The following is a 25,051-nucleotide window of genomic DNA, read 5'->3' as shown; positions in this document are numbered from 1 at the left end:
TACAAGGGAACAGGATTAGGCATGGCTCCTCAACTAGAGTATGCTCTTTAGTAACCGTTTTTGGCAAATCTGGATGTAATGTGTGAAAAGGCCTGAAAGCTGAAGACAATTTCTTTTTGTACTGAGTACAAAAAACAGGTCTCATCAACTATGAGTAGTTACTGGGGAAATTAGACCTGAATAGACAACAATAGTAATAGCCATGAATCTAGAGCAGAGGTGGGGAACCTTTTTCCCGTCAAGGGCCATTTGGATATTTATAACATCATTCGCGGGCCATACAAAATTATCAAAAAAATTAGCCGACCAAGCCCCAAGCAGGCAGCTGCCCCAGATGACCCCCCCACGTGCGGGCAAGCAGGCAGGCATCCAACCGGTGGTGCATTCACCCACCTGGTGGCACAGGATGGTCTGTTGCACCAGTCGGGCGTAGCCGTCCAGCCACACACCAGAGTTGCTCCTGCTCCGCATGGTCAGGGCCGGATTCTACAGCCGGCTCCTGCTAACTCTGCCTGCAGGGGTGAAATGAGGACACACTGGCTAAGAACTTGCCCCCTTCGCGCATTCTGGCCCTGCCCCCTTTAATCCCTCCACTGTCGCCATTTCCGCCCCCAGCCCTCTTGTAGTACAGAGGGAATACGTTTGTCCATGGCCCAGGTGGGAAAGGGTTAACACAGTTTCTTGGGCGGTCCTAGCAGCTACATAGCTAACAACTGTTCAGCAAAGGGGGAAAGAGGTTCCTTTTCTCAACAAAACAAACTCACATCTGCCTTGAATAGAGGCTATTCCTGTCCGCGGGAGGGGGCGGATTGCTAGTCTTAGATCCTTCTGAGCTAGAGATCTGACAGGCCCACGAAGGGTCAGACAAAATGATTTCGCAGGCCTTAAACGGCCCCCGGGCCTGATGTTCCCCACCCGATCTAGAGCCTTAAACTTTTATTTACTGACTACAGTGTTCAGATAATATATACATGGCAGTTTCCTTGTTCAGCAAATATCAATGCCATTACCACTGATTAGGTTGGATCCAGCAATCCGTGGATATAATGGCTGTCTTTCCTACTGTTCCCCCCACCCCAGCAAACCTTTATGTCTCCGGAGTAGTTTATTCACAAGGTCTTGGAACCCATGTGGACTGCCACTTGAGTGAAAGGGATGAATTTGCCCTCTCTGCTTTTCCCGTCAGAGCAACTCCATTGATGAAAGAGGGAAGGGGTGGTTTTGGCCCCTTTCCCCCCTCTTCACTGCATTATCCCAACTTGCATAGCTGTTAATCTTCACAGGTCCTGCAACCCTGAGAATAAACTTCTGTGGGGTTGAAAAGGATTGCTGGGGGGAAGGAAATGCAGAAAATATCTACAACCAGTTACCATTTGTTTTCGTGTACCCCTGAAAACATAGAGTATGATTCAGTTCCTAACAGTTATGCTGACCTTAAACTCCGTATCTCCCTCCCCCTTTTGCTCTACCAGGCTTCTTTAGAGCTTTTCGACAGGAGCCTGTCAAGTTTGGGAAAATAGGAGCCGCAACTCACACTAACTATGTTCACTGGTACGAATGTGGAACTCCAATACCTGGGAAATGGTAGAACAAGACATGAACTGAATGCTGATGGACTGCATCCAGCTGTGATCAACACAAGACAAACTTCAGTGATTGAAAACATGCCATGGTACTATTCTTTTCATACTGAAACCTAGTGACAATATTGTGTCAACTATTCAGTAGCATTGGCTACTCAATAGTTGCCCAGATTTACAGATCTTTTGTAAGGAGTTAGAAGTTAGAACATGTCCTAAAGTAATGTCTTGGGAAGCTGGCTCCCTACTAGTGTCTTATAGTACCATCTATTTTGAAAGATGTAGTTTATTATTTATCATTTTTGTGACACTGAGGCACCTTTTAACAAAAAAGTTGACAAACCATTATATTCTGAATTGTAGTGATATATGTTGCCGAAGTTCATGTTCTGGGTTCTTGCTCTTTTCAAGTACACTTAAATTATTCAGTCATAGCAGTTTGATTTTTTTTTCCAATCTGACCCTATGAAGCAGAAGATATTCTCTTATTCCAAACTCTGGAAAATTGATAGTGGTATAGAGCTCTCGTACCCATATACACTACAATCATTAAGATACTGCAAACAGAGGGAACTGTTGATGATTCCTTTACCCTATATCCTCAGCTGCTGAATGGTAGTCTTCTTTTACTACTTGGAGCAGCATCTAACACACACTATCTTGGGGTGAAACCCGATTAATTTGGTTGCTAATAAAGGGTTCCGTAGCCACGTGTGCTGAGCTTAGCCTGGCCGCTGTAGCAAAAGCAACTGAGACCACAGTGCAAAGGTCTGCTCTCCACGTTCTAGTTCTTCCTTGTCTGAAGCTGGCTGTCAAAGGGCTCATGTGCTGTTTTGTGGCATTTACTTTCGCCCCACTATAGCTAACACTAGTGGCAAGTTTTGTAAATGTTGGTCTCTATGAATTTTAGCTACTGCCTAAAGATTTTAAAAGCGCCCAAAATCTTTTGCCAGGCAAATCGGTAGAATACGTGCAGTTCTCAAGATGCTTTGCCCTCTAGCAGAGACCCAATTGTGAGGTACCAGTGTCATTTATGAAGGGCACAGGCATACCTCAAGCATAGCTTTCCCCCTCAAAAGTACATAGTAGCAGAAGTTTAATCTTTTCTCACTCACTGCTTCCACCGAAAGCTGCTATCAAAACACATCCACCATTCATAAATGATACAGGACATAAGCAGCAGCTGACAGTCAGATTAAGCATAAGCAAGTTTACATGTACTCTGACAAACCAGTGATCATGGAGTTTTATTAGAGTACAATATAGGTCAATGAAGATGTTAATGAAATAGGTGTACAATAATTTACTTCCAAAGCATACAAAACAACCTACATCAGTTATATTTTAAAAATAGTTTACTTTATATAAAATTGAAAAGTAATGTGATCTGCTTTGTAGAATGGAAATATTAAGACTGTTTTGAAAATACAGTAGCTCAGTCCTTCCAAAATTGCTATATTTGTATTGCTTAAACATGTAGACATTATATATATATATGTGAGGTGTAGGTTTTAAAGGTGTTTATTCAATGTATTAAGATATAAAAAGGAACACAAGGAATATTGGATGGGTTGTTTAATAAGAGAATTTCTTCTAAGTACATTGCAGGTACACTGTACTCTTAATAAAGTATTTTTAATCATAAAACATATTTTGGAATCATTCAGCATCACTCACAATTTCAGTTACCAGAAATACAGGTCCTAAAAATGATCACAAGGTTTTTTAGAAACCTCCGTCAGAGGGGTTCCTAAAATGTGGTGCAGAACTGTTTTGAGATGGTACTTGATATAAAAAAGGGAGGGAATAGAATGAGAGAGAAAAGATTACCTGGAGGCGTCTGTGTTTTCCATGTGGGGTTCATTTATGGCAACCTGAAACAGGATGCCACAAAATAACAAATTGCAGTAGCTGCAGGTACATAAGAAAAGCCATGCTGGGTCAAGTCCAGCGGTCTGTTCACACAGTATATAATTCCAATCACTGGTTTATATATAATTGGCATCTTCATGCAATCCTTGCACGGTTGCAGCCAGTGGCCCACAACTGATTTCATTCAGATATCATTAGAAGTTACAGTAGAGCACTAGAAAAGCATCTGTTGCACAAGTACTTGGCAGAAGAACTTCCATAGTCTACCACCCTTCATCTTGTGTGGTCCCATCCCGCTACATTATGCTTGTCTTGGCTGAAGAGTTTTCCAAACAGCCACCTACAAGATTTTTGTACGGTTTAAAGGATATATATATGGACCAAATGTTCTGAACATCAGAGGCTTTATCTCTCCTGCCCCAATGTTCATCTATGGGAATAGGTCTTTTATCGCCTGTATCACTGTCTAGCCCTCCCCACTTTGAGCATACACCAAAAGGGAAAAGAGGAGACAACAAGACAATTTTACATCCCATGATGATCCCTCTGGGCATGGATGGGGAAGGACTGAGCCCAAGAATCCTATTTGTTAAAAGTTTTAGTCACACCATCTTACCATTAAATTTTAATGCTTTGGGTCCCCATTGGGGAGAACGGGATAAATGAAGTAAATAAATGAATGCACAAAGAAATGTATATGAAGATCTGAAAACAGTGAGAAGTTCCCTGTGTACTACAGATCCTTGAATGGAGCAGTTAGCTATTTTGGTCTGGACAAAGCACTTCACTTTATTTAACGCATTCATAGTTTTCTACTTGTGGGGGATGTTTGTCTCACCTCCAAAGGACTATCATTTTACCAAGAGCCTAAAGAAGAATAAGAGCAGATTAACACTTTCCCCTCCTTTCCACATCTTTTATTTTTCTTGGACTTGGTCTCATCAAGGCAATCTGAGTGGATGAATTTATTCAGCAATTTCCATAATCATTCAATTCACATGATCCTTTAAAAGCACATGCATGCCTGAAGAAAAGGGGGGGCGGATTGGAAGACTAATGCGACTTGATGGGACTTTACACACACACAAGTAAAGGAAACAGACTGCTCAGCAATTAAACAATCAAATGATGGTTTGAATGTTTTATTCAATTTCAATGTGCATGTTACAATTTATACATTATATCTAGTTTTTAACAAGTGGATCTAATTTAGTACATCATTGTATTAGTAAAAACAAGCCAAATAAGTCAGCTAGATTTTCACCCAGCAGTTCAATATGGCAAGCGAGAATGTCATTACTTTACAAACATTTAGGTAGTGTTTCCAAAGGGACCAATATTAAACAAGAAAGCCAATACAATTTAAAGCAAGAAACAAGATTCATTTGGTCATTTTATCCCAGCAAATTAAGCAGCAATAGTGATGCCAAAGAATATTCTGCTTTTCATTAGTTTTTGTATTTTAGTACCAATTAAAGAATCTTGGAGTCTATATGGATGGAACAACCTCAACAGCTGCTTGGATTAACCTGGGGCCTTTCAGCAGCACAGTTTCCTTATCGATATCCAGGACCGGGCTGGGTATAGGCCTGGCCAAAAGGAGGACGGTTGCGTGCATAAGGATTAGGACCACTAGGAGGGGGTGTCATGGTAGTTCCGGGTGGTGGTGTGAAGCCCGGTCTTGGTTGATAAGCACCTGGCTGGCTTGGAGCCATTCCAGGCTGAGAAGCTGGGGGCACATTGTAACTGGCAGATTGGGAAGCTTGTGTGGTGTAGTTCTGTGCAGGATAGGAGGTTGCCTGGTACTGTTGAGGCTGAGCCGGAAGCTGCTGAGCCTGGCTGGGAAAGCCTGGTGCTGGAGCCTGCGATGGTTGCTGATTGTATCCCTGGAACTGCTGCGCTTGTTGAGGAGCAGTCTGTTGGCTGTAGCCTGCTGAGAGATTGAAAGGAACAGCCACATGTTTAGGTGAAATGGAGAAAGAGCAAACAGCTTGATACATGTTGTAATATGACTATGTTCATAAAGACAAATGTCCCTGGCAAAGGCTACGAAGAATACATTATGCACAGCTGGGGGTGGGGTGGGGGGGAGAACAACCAGTTTTTGCATCCTGAATACACACAAACTGGCTTTGGTGCATAAGAGTGGGAGCATTCTCAAACAGCAGTGTTCTAAAGGCTGATTCACACAGGACTTAGTGTGGAGTATGGACTTGCAGGTGGAAATGAGTAACCACAGATTAACTGCCACAGGCAGATTTTGTTCTTATTTATTTATTATTTCAACTTACTACCCTGCTCTCCCCGGTCGAGACTTATAACTTGACATCACGTTAAACACAAAGATTCTCAGTAAAGTAAGTTCACAGGGTAAGCAACCAGTGATCAATAACTCAATTACTTCCATGCAAATGTGAACCAATCTTAAGACTATGTCCAAAGGAAAACCAGGGAGCGACCCAGGAGGCAGGGGAGAAGACTGATTTTAATATCAGATTTACTTTAAATACAACATAAATCACGATTTCCGTTATTTGAAGTAAATGAACAGACTGAAGATTGGTTTTTAATATTTCTTAAGTGACATCACTGAATATATTGGCATGATTTAATTACAAATTCACGCATATTCAGGCTTTGCTTTATTCACAGTCTGAAACAACTGATTTGCTAATCGTGTTTAAATTTGACTGTGGAGAAAAAAATCCTTATCAGAAACTGTTTGCAAAGGTAAAGAGGTTGACAAGCGCACTAGACTGCTATCAAGTTTGATACATTAAAACTGGCTTTACAGACAGACTGCCAATGTAAAAATAAATCCTGTACAAATTGATATCTCCATGTATCTCTAGCATGAAACACACCTGCAGCTACTTGCAATGAAACCTCTCCATTGACTGGAATCCTGTTAGCATTAAACACCAGATACATAACAATTATTAAAAAGGCACAACCCTGAATATAGAAAGACAGGACTCAAGAATGCATTGGAGTAAATTTTGAACTCACCTGGAACTTGGGCTCAAAATTTACTATGGAACCAAACCTTTCTGAAAAAGTAGCACCAAATTTGCAGGTTTCCTTGGGTGTGGCTAGAAAGAACCATACTAAGGACACCCAACAAGTGGGGAGAGAAGCAAAACCTATTCTCTATCCTAGAGAGGGCATTATGTGAACATTGAATAGAATGGTAAAGGCTGTAAATAGAACTCTTCTGCACAAAGTTTGTTTCTGCTTTTAGCAAATGCAACAGCTATATCACTTTGCATTTGTGGGAGGTTAGGCCTCAAAAGATGTTCTGGTAAGGACATAAATCTACACATATGTTTATATTAACGAGTACAATAATTCAGTGTTCAAGCCAAATGTAAACAACTTTGATGCAAGGTTTGTTCCAAAGGGGGGGAATCAAACATCTCTACAGCTCACTCTACTTATTTAGCAGTTTAAGAGAGTATTTGAGTAGTCTCACTATAGCTGAGGAGTTCCAGATGCTTTCCAGAGGCCAGTGAGGGGGAGAATGAACGAAACCTAGAGCAGACATTTTCTTTTGCTGACCCTCATGTTAACAACAACAAACCAAAAAAAAAGCAACCAGTTTTGTAACAATGCATTCTATTGGCCCATTGTGAACATACCCTTTTGAGAGAATCCCCTCCAAGGAATGAATTGCTATGGATCACAATTCAATAACCTTTATATGAAAGTTATGATACCTATGTTTAACAAGGTGCCCTCTATGGGCAAAGCTTCGTGTGAATGACGCAACTACAGTGGTTAATTACATGACTGGTGCAAATGTGGGTCAATCACGCTCGAGAGACCCACCCAATCATTTTCACCCACATGGTTGCAGCATTCAAACTTGATCTACGTCCACAGGGGATTGCCCCAGTAGAAAGGAGCACCCCGGCAGCTGCTTCTAAGTCAGAAGGGCACCACGAGGTTGGGTATCAAAGAACTGGGGGGGGGGGAGCTTTGAGGTCTCTTGAGCAATCTTAATAAATTCCAAGTCAGCGTCACGAGATCAGTGAAGCCTGATACCTATACTGTGGGAATGGAAGTACAAGGAACTAAGGGTCCCATTTTAAAGCGGCAGCTAAGTAATCACCCTCTGTCCCCACAGCAAGTCTGAAGTACCTACCACCTGCTTACCTGGATACTGCATACCATACTGTTGCTGAGGTTGAGCTTGTGGCTGCTGAGCAGGATATCCAGCCTGTTGTGGATACTGTTGATATATCTGGCCTACCAATTTAAATTTAAAAACTTTAATTTTAAAAAGTATTAGCACCTCAACCTTACCTGCCTCATAAGCAGTTCTCCTCAAAGTAGGATTGAAACAAACCAACAATAAAAAACTCACACACAGAGACAAACTAGAAGAAGTGTAATATTTCTCAGACAGCTATTTGACAGACCCAGCAGATATTTAAGCAGATTTTCAGCCTTACTTTTACAATGGTTTATTCTATGAAAGGGCCTAGGAGAAAGACAGTGGGGCTGTCATTAGTCAAGTTGGTGGGGGAAAGGAAAAGAAAGAAGTGTGAAGATTTTAGGCTGTTGGATACGAGTGATACTTAGTACATGAACTAAGAGGGAATGCAGTGTTGAATGGAAGACTTCCCCCTGGATGGGAATCTAGTATTTAGAGAAAAGATGGAAGGTGATGGGGCATTGCAGTCTATGTCCTTTTAATGCGTACGTCACTCTCTTCCTATTCATTTTGTATGACCTTCAGGTACACAGACTATTTTCTTTAAATTGTAAACTACATATTGTAAAACTGAGGCACAGGTCCTTATTTTATAGCTTTATGTCATCTAGTAAACTGGAATTTACTCTGGAAATTTACTCTGGAAAACAAAAGTTCTATGTGTACAAGTACATAGGTCTATAGCAGGATTTGGTTATTCTGGAATACCTGTTTAATGGCACCTGCTTTTGATGCTCAGATGCACAATCTGGTAGCACTGCTAAGTGCAACAAACTTTGCTTGCACCACTGTAGCTCTTTCGAGCAGTTGTAATATAATACTATAGAACAGCTTTCTTTTTTATGGAACTGCACCCTTGCTAGTGACTCTCAACACTAGAGCACCATCTACTGTTTCAAACCTTGGGCTCTTACGACTGTGAAATTAGCTAAACAGAATGTATGCTTCTTTATTTGGTGTCCATGGGGCTAAAGGTGCTTAAGGAGACTTTTGTATTACCATAATTTAGATAGCACCATCAATGCCGATGGCACCTTACAAAGTGGCATTAAAAAAACAAAAACAAAAACAGTCCCTGCCCCTGAGCAGCTTTCAATCTAAGTTTCCACAGTGGGGAAAACAACAAAGGGAGGGAAGGGAGAAAGAAGGGCAGCGACAGATGAATGGAAGCATATGCGGTTATATGTAATGGAGGGTTGGTTATTGTACGGAATGAAAACTAACAGGGTTAAGCTGCAGGCTAAATGGGGAAGGCCCAGTTTTGAAGAGAGATCTGAAGTTGGAGGGGAGGATAGTATATCCATCTTTCTAAGAGAGCCCAAGGTCATATACCAAGAGATATGGGCGGGGCACATACATACAAAGCAGGTTAACGGGGGCGCACTAGTGGCTCACCTTCCATCTGACCAGTTTGCGGCTGACCTCCTCCATATGATGGCTGCTGTGGTTGAACACCAGGTGGATGAGGTGCAGAGGATGAAGAAGCAATACTATCAGGTGTTCCCGCACGCTCATCTATAGGGGCGCTGGGAGGTCCTGGGAAAGAAAAAGGAAACACTCTAAAAGCAATGTAGAAATAGAAGTCTAATGAAATCTCTCTCATTCCCAAAGCTGGATGCATCTCCGTTAAGTTTCACTCTCTGAAAGGCCTAACCATAAGATCATTTAGTACGCAATCTCGAATTTGAAGGTTTTAGTTTTGTACAAAATGTGGTTTCTTATACTCTTTGGGCCTTTGCATTTTATTGGGAGATGAAAAAATGGCCGGGGGGGGAGGGGGATCCTTTCCTTTTAATATGTTTGGTTTGCTGTTTAGATGCTAGCTATTTTAACTGAAAGAAGTCATCTGAAGCTGGACATCTGATTCAAATGTATTGAAATAGCTGTTGCAGAGGCATAATATTCATTTAGTGCACAGCTGAGAAATAGCACTGCTTATTAACATAAAGATGACTTTACTACATTTCACAACAACCATAATGGTACTTGGCATTCCTATAGGACTGTAATCCAATTAGAGCTAATTCTAACATACACAGGTGGCACACAACCATGCGGTTTACTTTATCACTGTAAATGCCTACTGCATTCTAATAAAAACAACATGGAAAGGAAAAGTGTACAAAGCAGTAAATTTCCCTGAATAAATAAAATCACAGATGTTTAATTAAGCCATCTATTATAATAACCATGCAAAGAAACCTGTGTAACATGTTGAATCCTAACCCCTGAATAGAATTGTTTTAAAACTCTAACCTTCCCCACTTTCCCCTAAAGCTTCTACTAACATTATAGCCACCTTCAAACCTCTATCCCTTCAGAAGCCTCTGCACCTCCTCAACAATGTACCATGCAGTACAGATGGATAAAATAAGGATGGTGAAATTGGACAAAACTGCCATTCCTTGATAAGAGTGAAGAAAATGTGCAGAAAAGGAGAGCAGTTTTACCCAATTTTCCTCATTGTTGCAGCCCCCTCTATAACATGGCTTAGTTTTGCAAGACAGTCACTGACCCTCAGAAAAAGCTACTTAGGGGACACTTGAGACAGCTGGGGGAATGAAAAGGGGAGGAAGATCCACCCCTACAAACTCCATCTGTCTACATGAGTGAAGAACCAACTAATTAAATTTCCAGAAATTAGGAGTTAATGTTGTAAAATTGTCACTACACAAGATGTGCTTGTTCGAGGAAAACACAGAAAAAACACAGTCTCTGATCCAACCAATTTTGAAGGGCTTTAAGCAGTCGCTGGGTTTCTAGAAGTGCAACTCAAAAAAAATATTTTTATTATGCATGGCTGTCACAGGGAGATATCTGTTCGACTGCACTGTGAATAACACACTTATTCTCTCTTACCTCCACCAAAGCAGCTTTAAGTTCTATTACACCTGTACTTAGCATCCCATCCTAAGCCAGGTCACAGGTTGCCCCGTGCTGGGCCCTAAGGGGACCATTACTCATTTAACAGCAGAAGTATAAAGTTGCCAGAAATGCTGAAGCCATGGGGGAAACTTCTTTTTCCAGAAAACCAGTTTTAGGGGAAAACTGAAACATATGCAATATGTATTTTCCTATCAAACCTAAACATGTTTTGCTGCTTTAAAAACATAAAATGCATTATTTATAATGTACTTGGCATATAAAATTGTACTAATTATCATATTTAAAGAATTTTAAGAATAGTAAAGTATAAGTAAAGTAAATGCCTTCGTTTTCTACAAGCAGAATGGCAAATATATAATTTTTGCCGCCTGAGAGGCAGGAAAAATAAAAATTGAATAAACTGTGCAATAAAGATAAAAGGACTAGCAGCATATTTTGTTTGGGTATCAAACTTGATTAGCACTGAAAGCACTGAACTCTTTTATAATCGGTCATCAAACAGAGCACAGCATATTAATTGCTACCAAAATTATCCACTTTTAAACAGATACCGGTACTTTCTTGAAAATGTGTTCTATATATATAACATACAAAGGCATTATTTTTAGCTAATGTGGCATGTTGCCTTACATAAATGTTTCACATTACACATGTTGAAAGAGAAAAATGTTTAAAAAAATTCACTTGTTGGAAAAAATATATATATTTTTAAGCACTCCACCAAATTTCCTCTCCCCCACCCCCATTTACAAAAATTGAAAGAAGTTGAGGGGGAAATCCCATGCCCATCCCCTAGGATTTTCCCTTTTTTTACCCCAGGCCTTCACACCTCTGCTCAACAGAAACAATCATTGTATGCAGCCACAGAGAAGAAAGCCCCTAAGAATACCCAGATTGTACAGATTCTGAGGGTGAGGTTTACACAACCCAAATTCAAAGCATGCAACAGCTGACAGTGTGGTGAAAGGGCCATCTGATTGCTTCTCCTAAGGATCAGATCTATTTTTGCTGTTCACTGAAGTAAATCCACATGGACAGCTGTAACACGCTTGTCTTGGCTTGTACAGGGTTTCCAGTCCATTCAGGAAACCAGTCCCAAATAACTGTGGCCAGAATTCCCTTTTCCCCTTGAGAATACTTTGTCTATCAGTTCAAGCTGTCGGACACCCTGTGATCTGCTCTACTACAAGGATAAGCAATTTATTATGTACTGTGAAACACTGTGGAAAGGTGGCCCTTGTCAAGAAGCTGCAACTAAGTTCTCTCTCTCTCAGCTGTTTACATGTATATGTCAGCTGCCAAGTCACAGCTGTGAAGTATACTTCATTCCTTCAGTGATGCAGCACGAGCTCCGTATCAATATATACATATCAGTTTCACGGCTTTGCCATTTCATGTAACAGGTAGCTCCCTAGCCAGGTACAGCTAATCCTGAATCAGAGATTAAAAAAACTAAAACTATTATATTTAGAAACTGGCTTCTGAGCTATTTGTGACCTGTACTGGGCTCCAACAAAAGGATTATAGTCTCGAAATATACTCAAAATACCTATAAATGACATTTAGCTATTGGTTTAATATGCTTACCCATGCTGTAGTGCATTATAAAATACAGTAATATTTCCAACGGCCAAAGATTTTCTCTATGAAATTTCAAATGATCCGGCACTAGGGTTTCTAAAGAATAACCTTTTCTTATGTAAACATGTCCATATTCTGAGCCAGCTTCGGCCAGGGAGGGCAGGTTATAAATCACAAAATAAACAAATAAAAAATAAATAAATATTCCAATAGCTTCATCAGAGCCTCTTTTTTTTTGATATCTCTGCTTTCTGAAGTTAGGCAGCAGCTAGCAGAGAGAGAGACTTCTCTATGATGGTATCCCAATTATGGAATTCCTTCCCTAAACATTCAGCTACTATAACGTTTTAAATGAACAAACTTCTATCCAACCAATCGGTTCTTAGCAGCCGCCTGAACGACACTGCCTGAATCCAACAAAATAGGCAGTTTTTCTAAGCGGTTGACATTTTATACCATTTCAAATTATTTTTATAGCTGCCTCTAATACTTACATGATGGAATGACACAATATAAATTTTTGAATGAATACCACACATTGGACAATCAGCAGCAGACCTATCTAGTGCCCTATCAGCTAAGAACTATAGGAAATGAGAGGAGAAATTCAGAACATATGAGGTTATCTAGTGATTGTTTGCTAAGCCTTCTGGGGTTTGCTGAAAATCAGCCTCAAGCAGATGTCATTAAGAGAGAGAGTTGTGCGACTGACAAGGATGCAGAGATGGTGTACCACCCAGGATGGCCACATACATTATTCCATTCAGCCTTGATCACATGCTGCCCTTGATCCTATATCAGACTTGTTGATACCATATAAGAGAATCTCATTGCCAGCAAGTTACCGGCTGACAGTGTTTCGCTTTCACAATAGCCAAGAAAAGGTATCATTAGTATTGTAACAAGGCAGCATTACTTATCCGGTACAAATATTTTAATTAATTTTTTTAAAAACCTCGTTTCACTCATTCACTTGATCAGATCCTCACGATGTATGGTTGATTCTGAAAGGTTCAAACTTCAACAAGGTTTTCAATAAAATATATATTCTTACCCGACACCTGATCATCTGTCAGCCCAAATGCTGACATGACATTTTTGTTGATTTCATCTTGATTTTTTAATGGATCAAAAGCAGACATACTTGCTGCTATAACTTGAGTAGACGGCTTGACGGCTAAGTCAGTAGTAGCTAGCTTGTCTTCCCTCCCATCTGCAACATCTGTAAAATACAAGGAAGTTTTTAGATGATTAGCTTTGACTTTTGGAACTGCTTCCATCAGGGGCTACCATAAAATCATTGGCTTCAAGGGCCACATCACAAATTTTGCCATCTTCTACTGAAGTATTACTTTTCATTCAGAAAGACTAGATTTTTTTAAATGTTAGGATTCACAAAATTCAAACAGATCAAACTCAAATGTCTGTACAACTGCCAAACGGCACAATAGCAAACATCAAATCTACAACTGGGTACACATCACCACATGATTTCATTCTGATTCAACAGTTTCAGTCAAATGAACAGATGTGGGATATCACGTTTGCTTTTTTTCTGACCAACTAAAGGTCAGGTAACTTTGCAGGCAGCAGTGATACAGGCAACTATGTTAAGATGTAAGAAAAAAATCTATTCAATTCAGCTGGAGAAAACAGAACCATTATCACCTACATGCAAGGACATGATAGGGAATATGATCCAGATTTGGGGGGGGGGGATAAGATCCAGATTTGGAGGGAGAAAAAGCAATGTCAAGATCTCACCAGCTGCATAAGAGTTTCAAATGCCATATGCACCTCGTTTATTCTATTCAGTGTTAACTGAGAGGAAGTAACTGGAATTTTGTTTTTTGGGGGTGTTTAATGCTGCTTGTCTAAACCAGAATATTATAACCATAATGCAGTCATCCTCCTGTCTCCACATCACCAGGACTTTCTATGTTCTTCTATCAAAGAGAAATGCTCCACGTTTGTGAACACACATAAAGCTGCCTTATACTGAATCAGATCACTGTCCATCAAGGTCAGTATTCTCTACACAGATTGGCTGCAACTCGCCAGCATCTCAGGCAGAGATCTTCCACTTCACCTACAACCTGATCCTTTTAGCTGGAGATGCCCAGGAGTGAATCTAGGACCTTCTGCATGCCAAACAGATGATCCACCAATGAGCCACAGCCCCTCCCTGTGTTTTTCCTATGAAGCACAGCTAGATGGCCATGTGTGGTTCCAAGATTTCAAACTTACCATTTGAGTAGACACCTAAGAAATTACTCAGCAGTTTGTTAGATCGGTTAACTATGTGGATAGTTAAATCCCTTTCAGCTAAGCACAGCACACATAGGAGTTCATACTCAGGTTCAATCTCTCAGCATTCATACAAGATCCGCAGGTTGACACTCCCCTCTCCTCACAGATGAGGGACTGAACAAACCCAAGCCCAATCTCTTCTCAAATATAATCCTGAAAGGAGGAGGGGAGATATTGTTTAAATGAGACCTGTGTGGATGGTGCATGTTGTCAAGTTGCTTCCGACTTTGGCAACCCTATGAAATAATGATGTCCAAAACATCCGATCATTAACATTAAATAAGACGTACACATGTGTACGTTAAACAGGTGGATTCATCCCAACATACAGCAGAAGCCAGCACTAATGGATTTAAGCAAAGATCATTCTTAAGACCACTTAATGTGATACTTTCCTCATATTTCATACTAGACTCTTCTTGTTTCTATCTGAATCCAGAGCAATTTGGATTTTTAGTCAGACCCTTTGCATAAGCCCCGTTTAGACATTTGTAAGCAAAGCTTTTGACTGTGTGGATCATGAAAAGCTATGGCTGGTTTTAAAGGAAATGGGTGTGCCACTACATCTGATTGTTTTAATGCGCAACCTGTACTCTGGACAAGAGGCCACAGTTAAAACAGAATATGGAGAAACGGATTGGTTTCGAATTGGCAAAGGTGTCAGACAAGGATGTATTTTATCTCCCTATCTCTTCAATCTATATGCAGAACATATAATTAGGAAAGCAGGATTAGATTTAGATGAAGGTGGGGTGAAAATTGGAGGGAGGAACATTAATAATTTGAGATATGCTGATGACACTACATTATTGGAAGAAAAAAGTGAAGATTTGAAACGACTACTCCTAAAAGTTAAAAGAGAAAGTGCCAAAGCAGGACTACAGCTGAACATCAAGAAAACAAAAGTAATGACTACAGGAGAATTACACAACTTTAAGGTTGACAATGAGGAAATTGAAATTGTTCAAGACTTTCTATTCCTTGACTCCACCATCAACCAAAAGGGAGACTGCAGCCAAGAAATCAGAAGGAGATTGAGACTGGGAAGGGCAGCCATGAAGGAGCTAGAAAAGATTTTGAAGTGTAAGGATGTGTCACTGGCCATGGACTACCCAAAAAAAAACAAATCAGTGGGTTCTAGATCAAATCAAGCCTGAACTGACCCTAGAAGCTAAAATGACTAAACTGAGGCTATCGTATTTTGGTCACGTCATGAGACGACAAGAGTCACTGGAAAAGACAGTCATGCTAGGAAAAGTTGAGGGCAGCAGGAAAAGAGGAAGACCCAACAAGAGATGGATTGATTCAATAAAGGAAGCCACAGCCTTCAATTTGCAGGATCTGAGCAGGGCTGTCAAAGATAGGACATTTTGGAGGACTTTCATTCATAGGGTCGCCATGAGTCGGAAGCGACTTGACGGCACTTAACACACACAAGGAACATCAGTGTTGCTGCCTTAAGTAAATCTCCAGTTGCCAGCAGCATGGGCACATAGATGTCTGTGCATGTGCGGACACAATGAGTAGCAAAATTTACAGCAATTATTTGATAAATATCAGTTGCTGGCAACTTACCATTCTCAGGGAGGCTGGTAGAAAGTCCCGGCTCAGCAGGTGGCTCTAAACAATCCAACAAACGGTTCACTTTGTTACGAAGTTCTATCAGTTCTCGGCGGAGGTATTTCACCTGATTGGATTCTAGAGGCCTTGGCTGACCATTAACTGTGAAATGCATATGTCAATAAGTTTTTGTGGCACAAGAACTGATTTCAGAAGACCATGTCCTTACAGAAAGAACTTAAATGGAAGAATCCCACAGATCATACAACTTATAGTCAATTCTACACACAGTTCATAACTTGGCCCCTTAAAATTTAATGCATTTGTACAGAGGAGCAAAAAGGTTTGCCTCTCCTGAATTGCCACAGAACTGTAAATGAAAAATAACTACCAAGGAGTATGAAGGGGAAGGAGAAGAGTCTCTGATGTATCCTTCTAGAGTAAAAACTGTCAAATGACTCCAAAAGCATTTATACTTACCAAATAGTGTCAGCTTCAGTATCCTACTGCACTGAATGGCAAAGGAAAGATCTGAGCTATCAAAAATTGTTATAAGATCTCCATCTGTTAATTAAAAAGAATTAGGAATCAGATCTAATGCATATGACAAATGAAATAACTTGCTTTACATAACAGGTCATTTTAAATTGAGTTCGGAACTACTCCACACAACAAAATACTGGAGCCAATCTAGAAAGGTAAAAGGGAGAGAACTAGTAGAAAGAGCAATAAATAGCCTTATTTGTCCAATCAGTCCCAAATTTAAACCGGAAAACTGCTAGTAGCAATAGTCACATGCCTATTTCAAGTGATAAAGGCACCCAAAGTTAGTGGTACATCTTTACCCAAAGTATCTTTGATGAACCCCATAGTGCTCAACGAGAATCTGTTTAGATGAACAGCACAATTCAATTCTCCCCGAAGAGAAGTGGACAAAGGAGGTAAGCAGTCGACAAAAACTCTAAGCAGTTCACTTTAATTCAAGGAAGTGTGAGACTGTGGGCAAGAGGAGAGGAATATGAGCTGCTTCTGGAGTCTCTAAAGACACCTCCAATCAGATTCTTCAGCACTCAAAAATCCGATAGCATCACTAACATATCCCTTCTACAGTGCTATGGTGGTGCAAGTAACATATTCAGAAGAGGAAAAGAGGATAACTGACTGAAGCAAGACCTAAGAAATTTGGAAAAATAAGGAATCTTGATGGAATCTCTCTTGGGTACTCATTTTAAAAACACAACACAATCCTATTTTTATAGGTATTAAGTACACAGAAAATTTTGTATTCTGAAGATTCAGTCTGTATTTCCACAAAATTGTATTGGAGGCATGTTAAAGACATGAGAGTAAAATATTTATTTATAATCTAAAAAGCTACAAAATTAAGCTAGCAGCTGCTAAGACACAACCAATCATAAAAACAACAATAAAATACAACCAGAATGATTAATAATTGTAATAAAAGATCCCTTTCCAGGGCATCAATTAATCCCCCTCATAATAAAATGCCCTCCGAAACACCAAAAGCAAGAGAGCAAGGTGGGCATGTCCTGGGTTGAAAGTTCCAGAGTACGAAGGCCACAGCCAGGAAAGCCTTGGACTACCCTCTCAGCAAGCATTCCTTGTCCACATGGGCATCTCAGATCAGAGGCAGGCTGTGATAATGAGCATCTATAATAATCGTTATGACTCTGTCACCCAACAAATAGGACTCTGACTCAGATGTAGAAGTAGCAGTGAAAGATCAAATAAGTATGATGACACAAAAGATAAAAGGCTAGAGGAGCATAGTGGGTAATTCGTACAAAAAGAAAGGTTCGGGTACCAGTCTGCCTGAAAGACCCAAATGCCAATTCTATGTAAGAGTGAGCTGTCGTTGTGCAGGGGAGAAACACGTATCCCTTCATATATTACAGCGCAAAGCACTAATCTCGAATGTAGCAGAGTGGACAGAACAAAATCCCCATTTGGTGTCAGAGGCACAGTTTGCCTGAACCAACCCTAGAACTTCAAACTGAGATGTGACAAATAGAAAGGAACTCTCACCTAACTCATTAGGTAAAAACATACACACTACATTGTGCCATTGTCTGGACTGTAGCAGACTTGCCTGTAGGCTGAAATACAGAGATCCTGTAGGATTTTAGAACTTTGTATTAAAATTTTGTTCAATCTAAATGTCCTTTTCTCTCCAGTCCTTTCTGGCTCCATTTTACAGTAAGATACGGGGACATAAAAGGTGATTCTAGCTTTTATCTCATATTTTACAATTGAAAAGCTTCCCCGTCTGCCAACAAAAAAGGAAAGAAAGCCAAGCAACGGAGTTGCTTTTCTATGCTCAAAAGTACTTGACAGTGCACCTGATCTTTTGTTTGTTTGTGGCAGCTGCTATGCTCAGCATCCAAACCAAACTGTGTCACAGTGCTTGAAAAGTACAAGATTTCCCCCCTTCTGGATAAGCAGTTCCTTCATAAACGTTTTTGTTCTGTAGCCAACTATCTGAATGACTGGTCTTGAACCTTAGGAAGTTCCCCATTTATTTATCTAAGCGGTTATAAAGATAAGCCACTGTTTATGTTTTCATGTGTGTATTTTAGCTCTGAGTTTGTTTTAGTGATGGGGGTGGTTAATGGTTCTTAAGGTAGGTTCATTAAGTATGTTTTTAATTTGTTAGCCACCCAGGTGGCCCTTATGAGGGCAAAAAGGCAGGGTATAATTTTTGTGAAATAAAAAATAGAATAAAATAAATACTTAGTAGTAGAACACATTCTACATCCATTCCGCCTGGTGTGGCTGCCAGTATGCCTCTGGTACTTCTGCAAAGTGCTAGTACTCCTGCAAAGTGCTAGAACATCTTCCAGGCCCATGGGCACACTTACTTGGGATACCCTATGAAATTCACACTTAAAAACAACAACAGTCTGTTCTTTGAATTCCAACAGTACTCAAGAATAGCTTTTACAGGGAAAGCCCTGACCCAACAGAATGAATCAAGTTCAGAGTTGTACTTTGCTCCTTGACTTCAGCACAGGCTATAAAGCAAGGCTTTCGGAGTGGCAGGCCAGGTGATGCGCACAGAAGCAGAGCCCCAATGAAATATTGCAAGCGCAGTGAACTATGGGATTTAGTGAGTGAGCAGGGGTGGGCCTGGGGGTTATGAAAAAGTGGGAGTTCACTTTTTAAAAGAGAACTTTAAAATACAGGACAAGGCTAAGAAAAAAATGATGAAGTAGGACCTACTAGAATCAAAAGTCAGCTGACCAATGCAAAAAGCTGCATACCAAGACTTTACAGAACTGGTGAAAGCCGGCACACAGGTGAGACATCTGTAACAATTATAGTCACTCTTCCAGGCTTGAAGACTACTGATGAGTGGAGCTTGATGTGATTCTTCCCTTACTGTCTCTTATTTACATATCCCACTTCTTTACATCACTTTAGATCTGTACTCCCTTTTCCTTCTTAGGTCTTCTCAAATCTCTTGAACCTGAGGAAAACCAGTCTGTTTTCCTGCCTTCCTCAACACCAACAAACTCTGGATTCTCATTCGTTTAAACCCACTTCACTGGTACCTAAGACTGGCTAGCATGTGCATTGCCTCTGAAACCATGAATCTTAGATGAAGAACTGTTGTGAACAAAATATTTATAAAATAAAATGAATATTTATAAAATAAAATGAATAAAAAACTATTCTATGAGTCAACTGTAGTTCAGAATATCTACTCATTCCTCTCAACCTCCAGTACAATACTGGAAAAATCAAATAGATATGTACAAAAGATACAACAATAAAGCTAACTCTTCCTAATCTTATCAATAATATGATCCTTTCCTAACTACCTCCCTTTATAAATCCCTACCTATTTAGCCAAGCCCTTTCTATGACCTTCTCCAAAAACCCTACCCTGTTCTCCCTTTCTCTCCTCAGCCTCTCCAATATATTCCTTCTCAGTCACATCTTCTTATTCAATCTGTTTCCATCCTTCTCTCATTCTGTCACTCAAAGCCACTCCACTTCATACACACCCTTTCTACTCTCCCAGCCACCCTCCTTACCTACTAATCTCCATCAAGAACTACACAGACAATTCACAACATTTCAGGGCATTACTTACAGATCTTACATAAATTTCTTCATACTGAGTTACCCCAGGAAGTGTACCTCAACAGTCACTATATTCATGAAGCAGCAATTTAAGGTAAAGATGGCAACAACTTCTTGATGGAGCTCAATCTTAAGAAGATACATGAAGAAAGTCTACTATAATTTTAGACTGCATAATCATGAGACAAGTTTCTGGAACAGATATTCTGCCTCTCCTATCCCAATTCCATGGAGACACATCTGCATCTAATTGTAACAGCATCTAATCAGGAAGCCTGAAAGAAATACAAAGCTAATGTTCCCTAAAATCCAATACCGAAAACATTTTTAGAGTGAACTTAATATATCTGGAAATGAATGCTTTCAATGAATTTTAAGAGGCAAGAAATACTTCTGCTCTTCCTGAGTGGAAAACTGTAAGCAAGTCAGTGTCATGTGGGACGTGGTCAGGAGATAAAGGGTTCACTGAATCTCATGGTGACTAGCAGCTTCAAGAAAAGCATTCAGTACTACAGAATTACTCTGGTCTTGTTCAGACGAAGCCACTTCTGGAAAGTGGGTGCCAACAAGACCTCTCATTGGGTGCAAGTGCAAGCGTTAAATGTCCTCTGCCCTGGATTACACTACAGAAACAGGAGAAACCTGCATAGCCTCTGGGACGGACAGGTTATGTTCCATCTCTCCCTAAGAGCAGCCAACGGGAGCTGACGGAATGGTGGTGGGAGAGACAGTTGAAATCAGCTAGTTAAGTGGGGAGAGAGTTTGGCTGAGTGGACCAGTGGAGAAGAGCACAGAGCTCAAGAACACTACATTTCTCTAAACCTACACCAAAAGTATGGAGAAAAAGCATACCTTCATCTTTGTATTTGATTGTAACTTCATCATTACTGAGCAGTTTCCCTCTGAATACTCTCTGCATCATCAGAACTAATTCATCATAGGTGATGTCCTCATTGTGAATGGGGATTCTTCGTATATCATCCCCCAGTTGAGCTTTAATGATAAGCTTTCCACTCAAGTCCAGTTGACCATTCATGGTGATCTCTTAACTTCTTACAGAGTTCTTAGGAAAAGAACAGACTGTTAGTATCTCCCCTGAAATTAGATTGGGAGAGACACAAAAAATGTTCTTCAACTTTGCAGAGAAAGATAGCATGTATGTTCGCTAGGTATATGTCACTAAACAATGCAATTCTAAAGGTTCTCTAGGCACCAGGAGTTAGGGAGAGCAATGACAGGTTTATAATCTCACTTCCCTTTGAAGAGCTTATTATTGCAAACAATCCAACATTAACCCACTACTGTATCTAATAGCATGATCAATTCTCTCTCCTAGAAAATTTACACCATAGTATGATGACTTGTTTGCTCTACTCCAAAAAAATGGATCTTTGTAATGGCTCAAAAATACCAGTTTATAGTAGACATACTAAAACAAACCTATTACTTAAAATATGTAATTGAATTAGAACTATCAGAGCTGACTGTTTTCAGCACTGACATATTTTACCTCTGCAAGCCAAAAAACTGTACTGAACAATGTTTTTACCCAAAATCACTATGAATCTAGCACCTCCTGATCAATCATGTTATTTCATGTTATTTCAAACCAAGTACTAAATGTGAAGGTTACCTTTCCTGAATTGTTGATTTAGTAGCTGGTTGGATTTTTCCTTTCACTTTCAACTGGAGATGAGCGGCTCGCCATGCACTGTTGATTTGCGAGAACAGTAAACAGTAATGTATGCAATCTGCACCGGAACACAAACAGCTTAGCTTTAGTTTCCACCTTGGTCCAACATCACATACTCTTCAATAGCAAGCATACTTTCATATATATGTATGAAGGGAGAGAGATTGTAAAAATAAAGATTGTATCATCACCCAATATCCTTTGAAGCTTGAAGAATTTAATAAATCTTTTGGCGTACCAAGAATGCCACAAATATCAGGAATCTGGATACTACTTCAAGCTACCAACAAGCAAAACAGATGCACAAAAATTCAATGTAATGAAAATAATTCATGAAGTGCAGTTAATACCGTGAAGAACATTTTTTGAATCACTTGGATAGGTCCACCATGGTCTCATAAAATAACTATCTATATTGATTTTCTAAGCAATTACCATAAGCTACATTCAGGCAGCAAATTTAACTACAGTTAAATTAAAATTAACATGAACCCAGCTCACTGCTGGGCCTGCCCACACATTTCACTCCTCCCTTCATCCCTCTTTTTTTTCTGCATCAAGTAAAATGAAAAAAATCCCAGCTGGAAACCAACTTCAGATATTCATGATGTCCTAATGCAGTTATACCAGTTAACTGTTGTTAGTGAGGAGAAAACTAGAATGTTAAACCTGGATTAATTGGGGGATGGGGAAGAGTGGATAACTGGCACTAGTTTATAACTAGGATTCCTCATACTCTCTGTAATACCAGCCACAAGATGGGTTTGTGCATATTTAACTGCAATCAAGTTTGTCATCCTAACATAACTTCAGATCCACATGACACATTAAATCCCCCAATGTTAGTTCTGTTTCTAAAACATTCCACCCCAGCAGCTCCGACCACATACTTCTAAATCAATACTGTGCATGTACTATACAGAATTAGAGCTATCTCAAACCTACTTCACTCTAAAATGAATGTCTTCTAGAGATTTCAGAAACTGTTCATGCTTGAACTAAAATTAGTATGCTTATGGAAAGACACCCATAGTTGGGGGAAGTCACCAGGAATTTCTCCAAAGGCCAAATTTTCTCTAACATGTAACATAGGTGATGTACTCAAAAGGAAACCTGCAGCTTATTAGAAAGATGAAAATGGAATGTAAAAAACATAGGTGCCAAACTATGCAGGACTTTAGAAATAAAAAATTAGCACTCCAAACTGAGCTTTGTAGTTGCCAGGTAACATGCTTGCACTAAGTGGCACTGCACCTGCCGGACCCAAGCAGATAAAGGTGACAGACAGGGCTGCATGTCATTAGCATATTGATGACATAAACTATTATTTATTAATTTTACAAGCAACATTTGTTTTAAATACAGTAAAGCAAAGCTGTGCTATCAAAGCTGTGCTGTCAAATCTGTGTTTATCGTTCCTTGGACCCAAGCCAACACCCATATATCCCATAAAATAATATATTCATTCATGAGCAAATGAAGTAGAACATCTGTTTCAACTATCACTTTAAAAAAATTACTGAAGCATTTTATTACCACCACCACTTGCTGACCTTTAGTAAAAGAGTTGATTTTTATACCCTGATTTTCTCTACCTTTTTAAGGAGATTCAAACCGGCTTACAACTACCTTCCCTTCCTCTCCCCACAACAGATACCTTGGGAGGTAGGTGCGGCTGAGACAGCTCTGAGACAACTGTGACTAGCCTAAGATCACCCAGCAGGCTTCATGTGTAGGAGTGAGGAAACCAACCCGGTTCACCAGATTAGAATCTGCTGCTCATGCGGAGGAGCAGGGAATCAAACCCGGTTCTCTAGATTAGAGTCCACCACTCCTAACCACTACACCACACTGGCTCTAGAAGACAGAGAACTAAAAACACTGTAATTTTTTTAATCAATTGATAACTATCCTTTTAAAATGTTATATTTGAAAGTTAATATGTATTTTAAATGGTGCGATAAAAACATTATTAATAATGTAACAAGTTTGAGAACTGAATCTATTAAAAAAGGTTGGTACTCATCACAGTTTATGAGAGCTCCCTTGTGTTTTCCCCCCAACCCCTTTTAAACAGGATTTCAAATACCCCAAGTCAGACTGGGATCACAATCCAGGCGGTTTAAGCCTTTTCCTACACCAGTGCAGTGATCTGAAAAGCCCGTGCAAAGCTGCTGTTTGGGCTAAACATGCAGGACCTTATCAGGAACATCCTGACCTGGATAGCCCCAGGGTAGCCTGATCTTGTCAGATCTCAGAAACTAAGCAGGGTAAGCCCTGGTTTGTAGTTGGATGGGCAACCTCCAAGAAACACCAGGATCATGACACAGGGGTGGGCAATGGCAAACCACCTCTGAAGGTCTCTTGCCTTGAAAACCCCACCAGGGGTCACCACAAGTCAGCTGTGACCTGAAGGCGCACACACAAAACAAACCAGGAACTAGTCTGCTTATCCCAACAAGGCAAACAGATTGGGAAAGCAGATCAGGACCATTGTGTGGGAGAAAGTGAGAACTGCCTCCCAGCACTGCAGTCCCAATCCATATCAGGATCCACAGTACCAGCAACTCAAAAGAAACCCCACCTGGAAACATCACACATGAAACTCCCTGCATCACATGTATTTTGGTCCTTATAGAGATTGTGACAGAAAAGTCAGGCTTAACCTGTCCTCTTGTCTATTTAGCAACAAACACACTTTGTATTTGCAGAGGAATACTTAAGACCTCTAGCTCACAAGGGCAATGCTTTTAGCAACCATAAAGAATCAAGTGAATGATCCCTATGGTGATAATTTCTCTCAAAGAGACTCACTAAAGCAAAGCCTTCAAAGAGGTTTCGGTTGTATATGTTTACTATATTGAGCGCTGTAATCTGTGTGAAGGTCACATATCCTACCATTTTCATAGAATAACACTTTTTTTATAGCTGTATCTGAAGAAGTGAGCTGTGGCTCACGAAAGTTCATACTCTACCAGAAAATATTTTTGTTAGTCTTTAAGGTGCTACTGGACTCTTGCCCTTTTCTACTACTGCAGACAGACTAACATGGCTACCCACTGTGAATTACCTTTTACAAGTATCATTATCAGACAGTAATGATAATTAACTGAACCCTTTATGTGTGTGTGTAAAGTGCCTTCAAGTCGCAGCCGACTTATGGCGACCCCTTATGGGGTTTTCACGGCAAGAGACTAGCAGAGGTGGTTTGCCAGTGCCTTCCTCTGCACAGCAACCCTGGTCTTC

At 40.1% G+C, this 25,051-nt stretch overlaps 3 protein-coding genes across 6 annotated transcripts in view; 1 reads left to right on the top strand and 2 right to left on the bottom strand.

Annotated features, from left to right (window-relative positions):
• The window catches only part of ABI3BP (ABI family member 3 binding protein), a 166,421-nt gene extending 164,478 nt beyond the window's left edge, over positions 1–1,943 (top strand). The window contains exon 48 of the mRNA XM_056858638.1: positions 1,473–1,943. Coding sequence (XP_056714616.1) covers positions 1,473–1,588 — 116 coding nt within the window. The 3' untranslated portion in view covers positions 1,589–1,943. The remainder of the gene's footprint in view (positions 1–1,472) is intronic.
• The window catches only part of NIT2 (nitrilase family member 2), a 160,072-nt gene that overhangs the window by 14,110 nt on the left and 120,911 nt on the right, over positions 1–25,051 (bottom strand). The window lies entirely within an intron of this gene.
• Positions 4,579–21,174, bottom strand: TFG (trafficking from ER to golgi regulator). 4 transcript variants are annotated; one of them, XM_056858632.1, is made up of 8 exons: positions 20,965–21,174; positions 16,486–16,569; positions 16,021–16,167; positions 13,190–13,357; positions 9,064–9,204; positions 7,608–7,700; positions 6,317–6,357; positions 5,263–5,385 (listed from the first exon to the last, which is right to left on the bottom strand). In XM_056858632.1, exons 1-7 carry the CDS (start codon positions 21,146–21,148, stop codon positions 6,323–6,325), a joined length of 852 nt encoding a protein of 283 aa, XP_056714610.1. In that variant the 5' UTR covers positions 21,149–21,174; the 3' UTR covers positions 5,263–5,385; positions 6,317–6,322. The 4 variants fall into 4 exon arrangements, with proteins under 4 accessions (XP_056714608.1, XP_056714609.1, XP_056714610.1 ...); XM_056858633.1 differs by having other exon boundaries at positions 5,273–5,382; XM_056858630.1 differs by lacking the exon at positions 6,317–6,357 and having other exon boundaries at positions 4,579–5,385.

This window comes from Euleptes europaea, chromosome 12 (genome assembly GCF_029931775.1).
Source record: "Euleptes europaea isolate rEulEur1 chromosome 12, rEulEur1.hap1, whole genome shotgun sequence".
In the NCBI taxonomy this organism is placed as follows: domain Eukaryota; kingdom Metazoa; phylum Chordata; class Lepidosauria; order Squamata; family Sphaerodactylidae; genus Euleptes; species Euleptes europaea.
Note: the sequence above shows the minus strand (reverse complement) of the source record. Positions and strands in the feature narration are given on the sequence as shown.

Excerpts from the sequence above, each read along its gene's own strand:
- TFG (XM_056858630.1), bottom strand. The coding sequence starts at position 21,148 with ATGAATGGTCAACTGGACTTGAGTGGAAAGCTTATCATTAAAGCTCAA. Across the intron at positions 9,205-13,189 it reads GACAGATGATCAGGTGTCGG|GACCTCCCAGCGCCCCTATA; the intron begins GTAAGAATATAT and ends TTTCTTTCCCAG. Across the intron at positions 5,386-7,607 it reads GTATGGTATGCAGTATCCAG|CAGGCTACAGCCAACAGACT; the intron begins GTAAGCAGGTGG and ends TCAATCTCTCAG.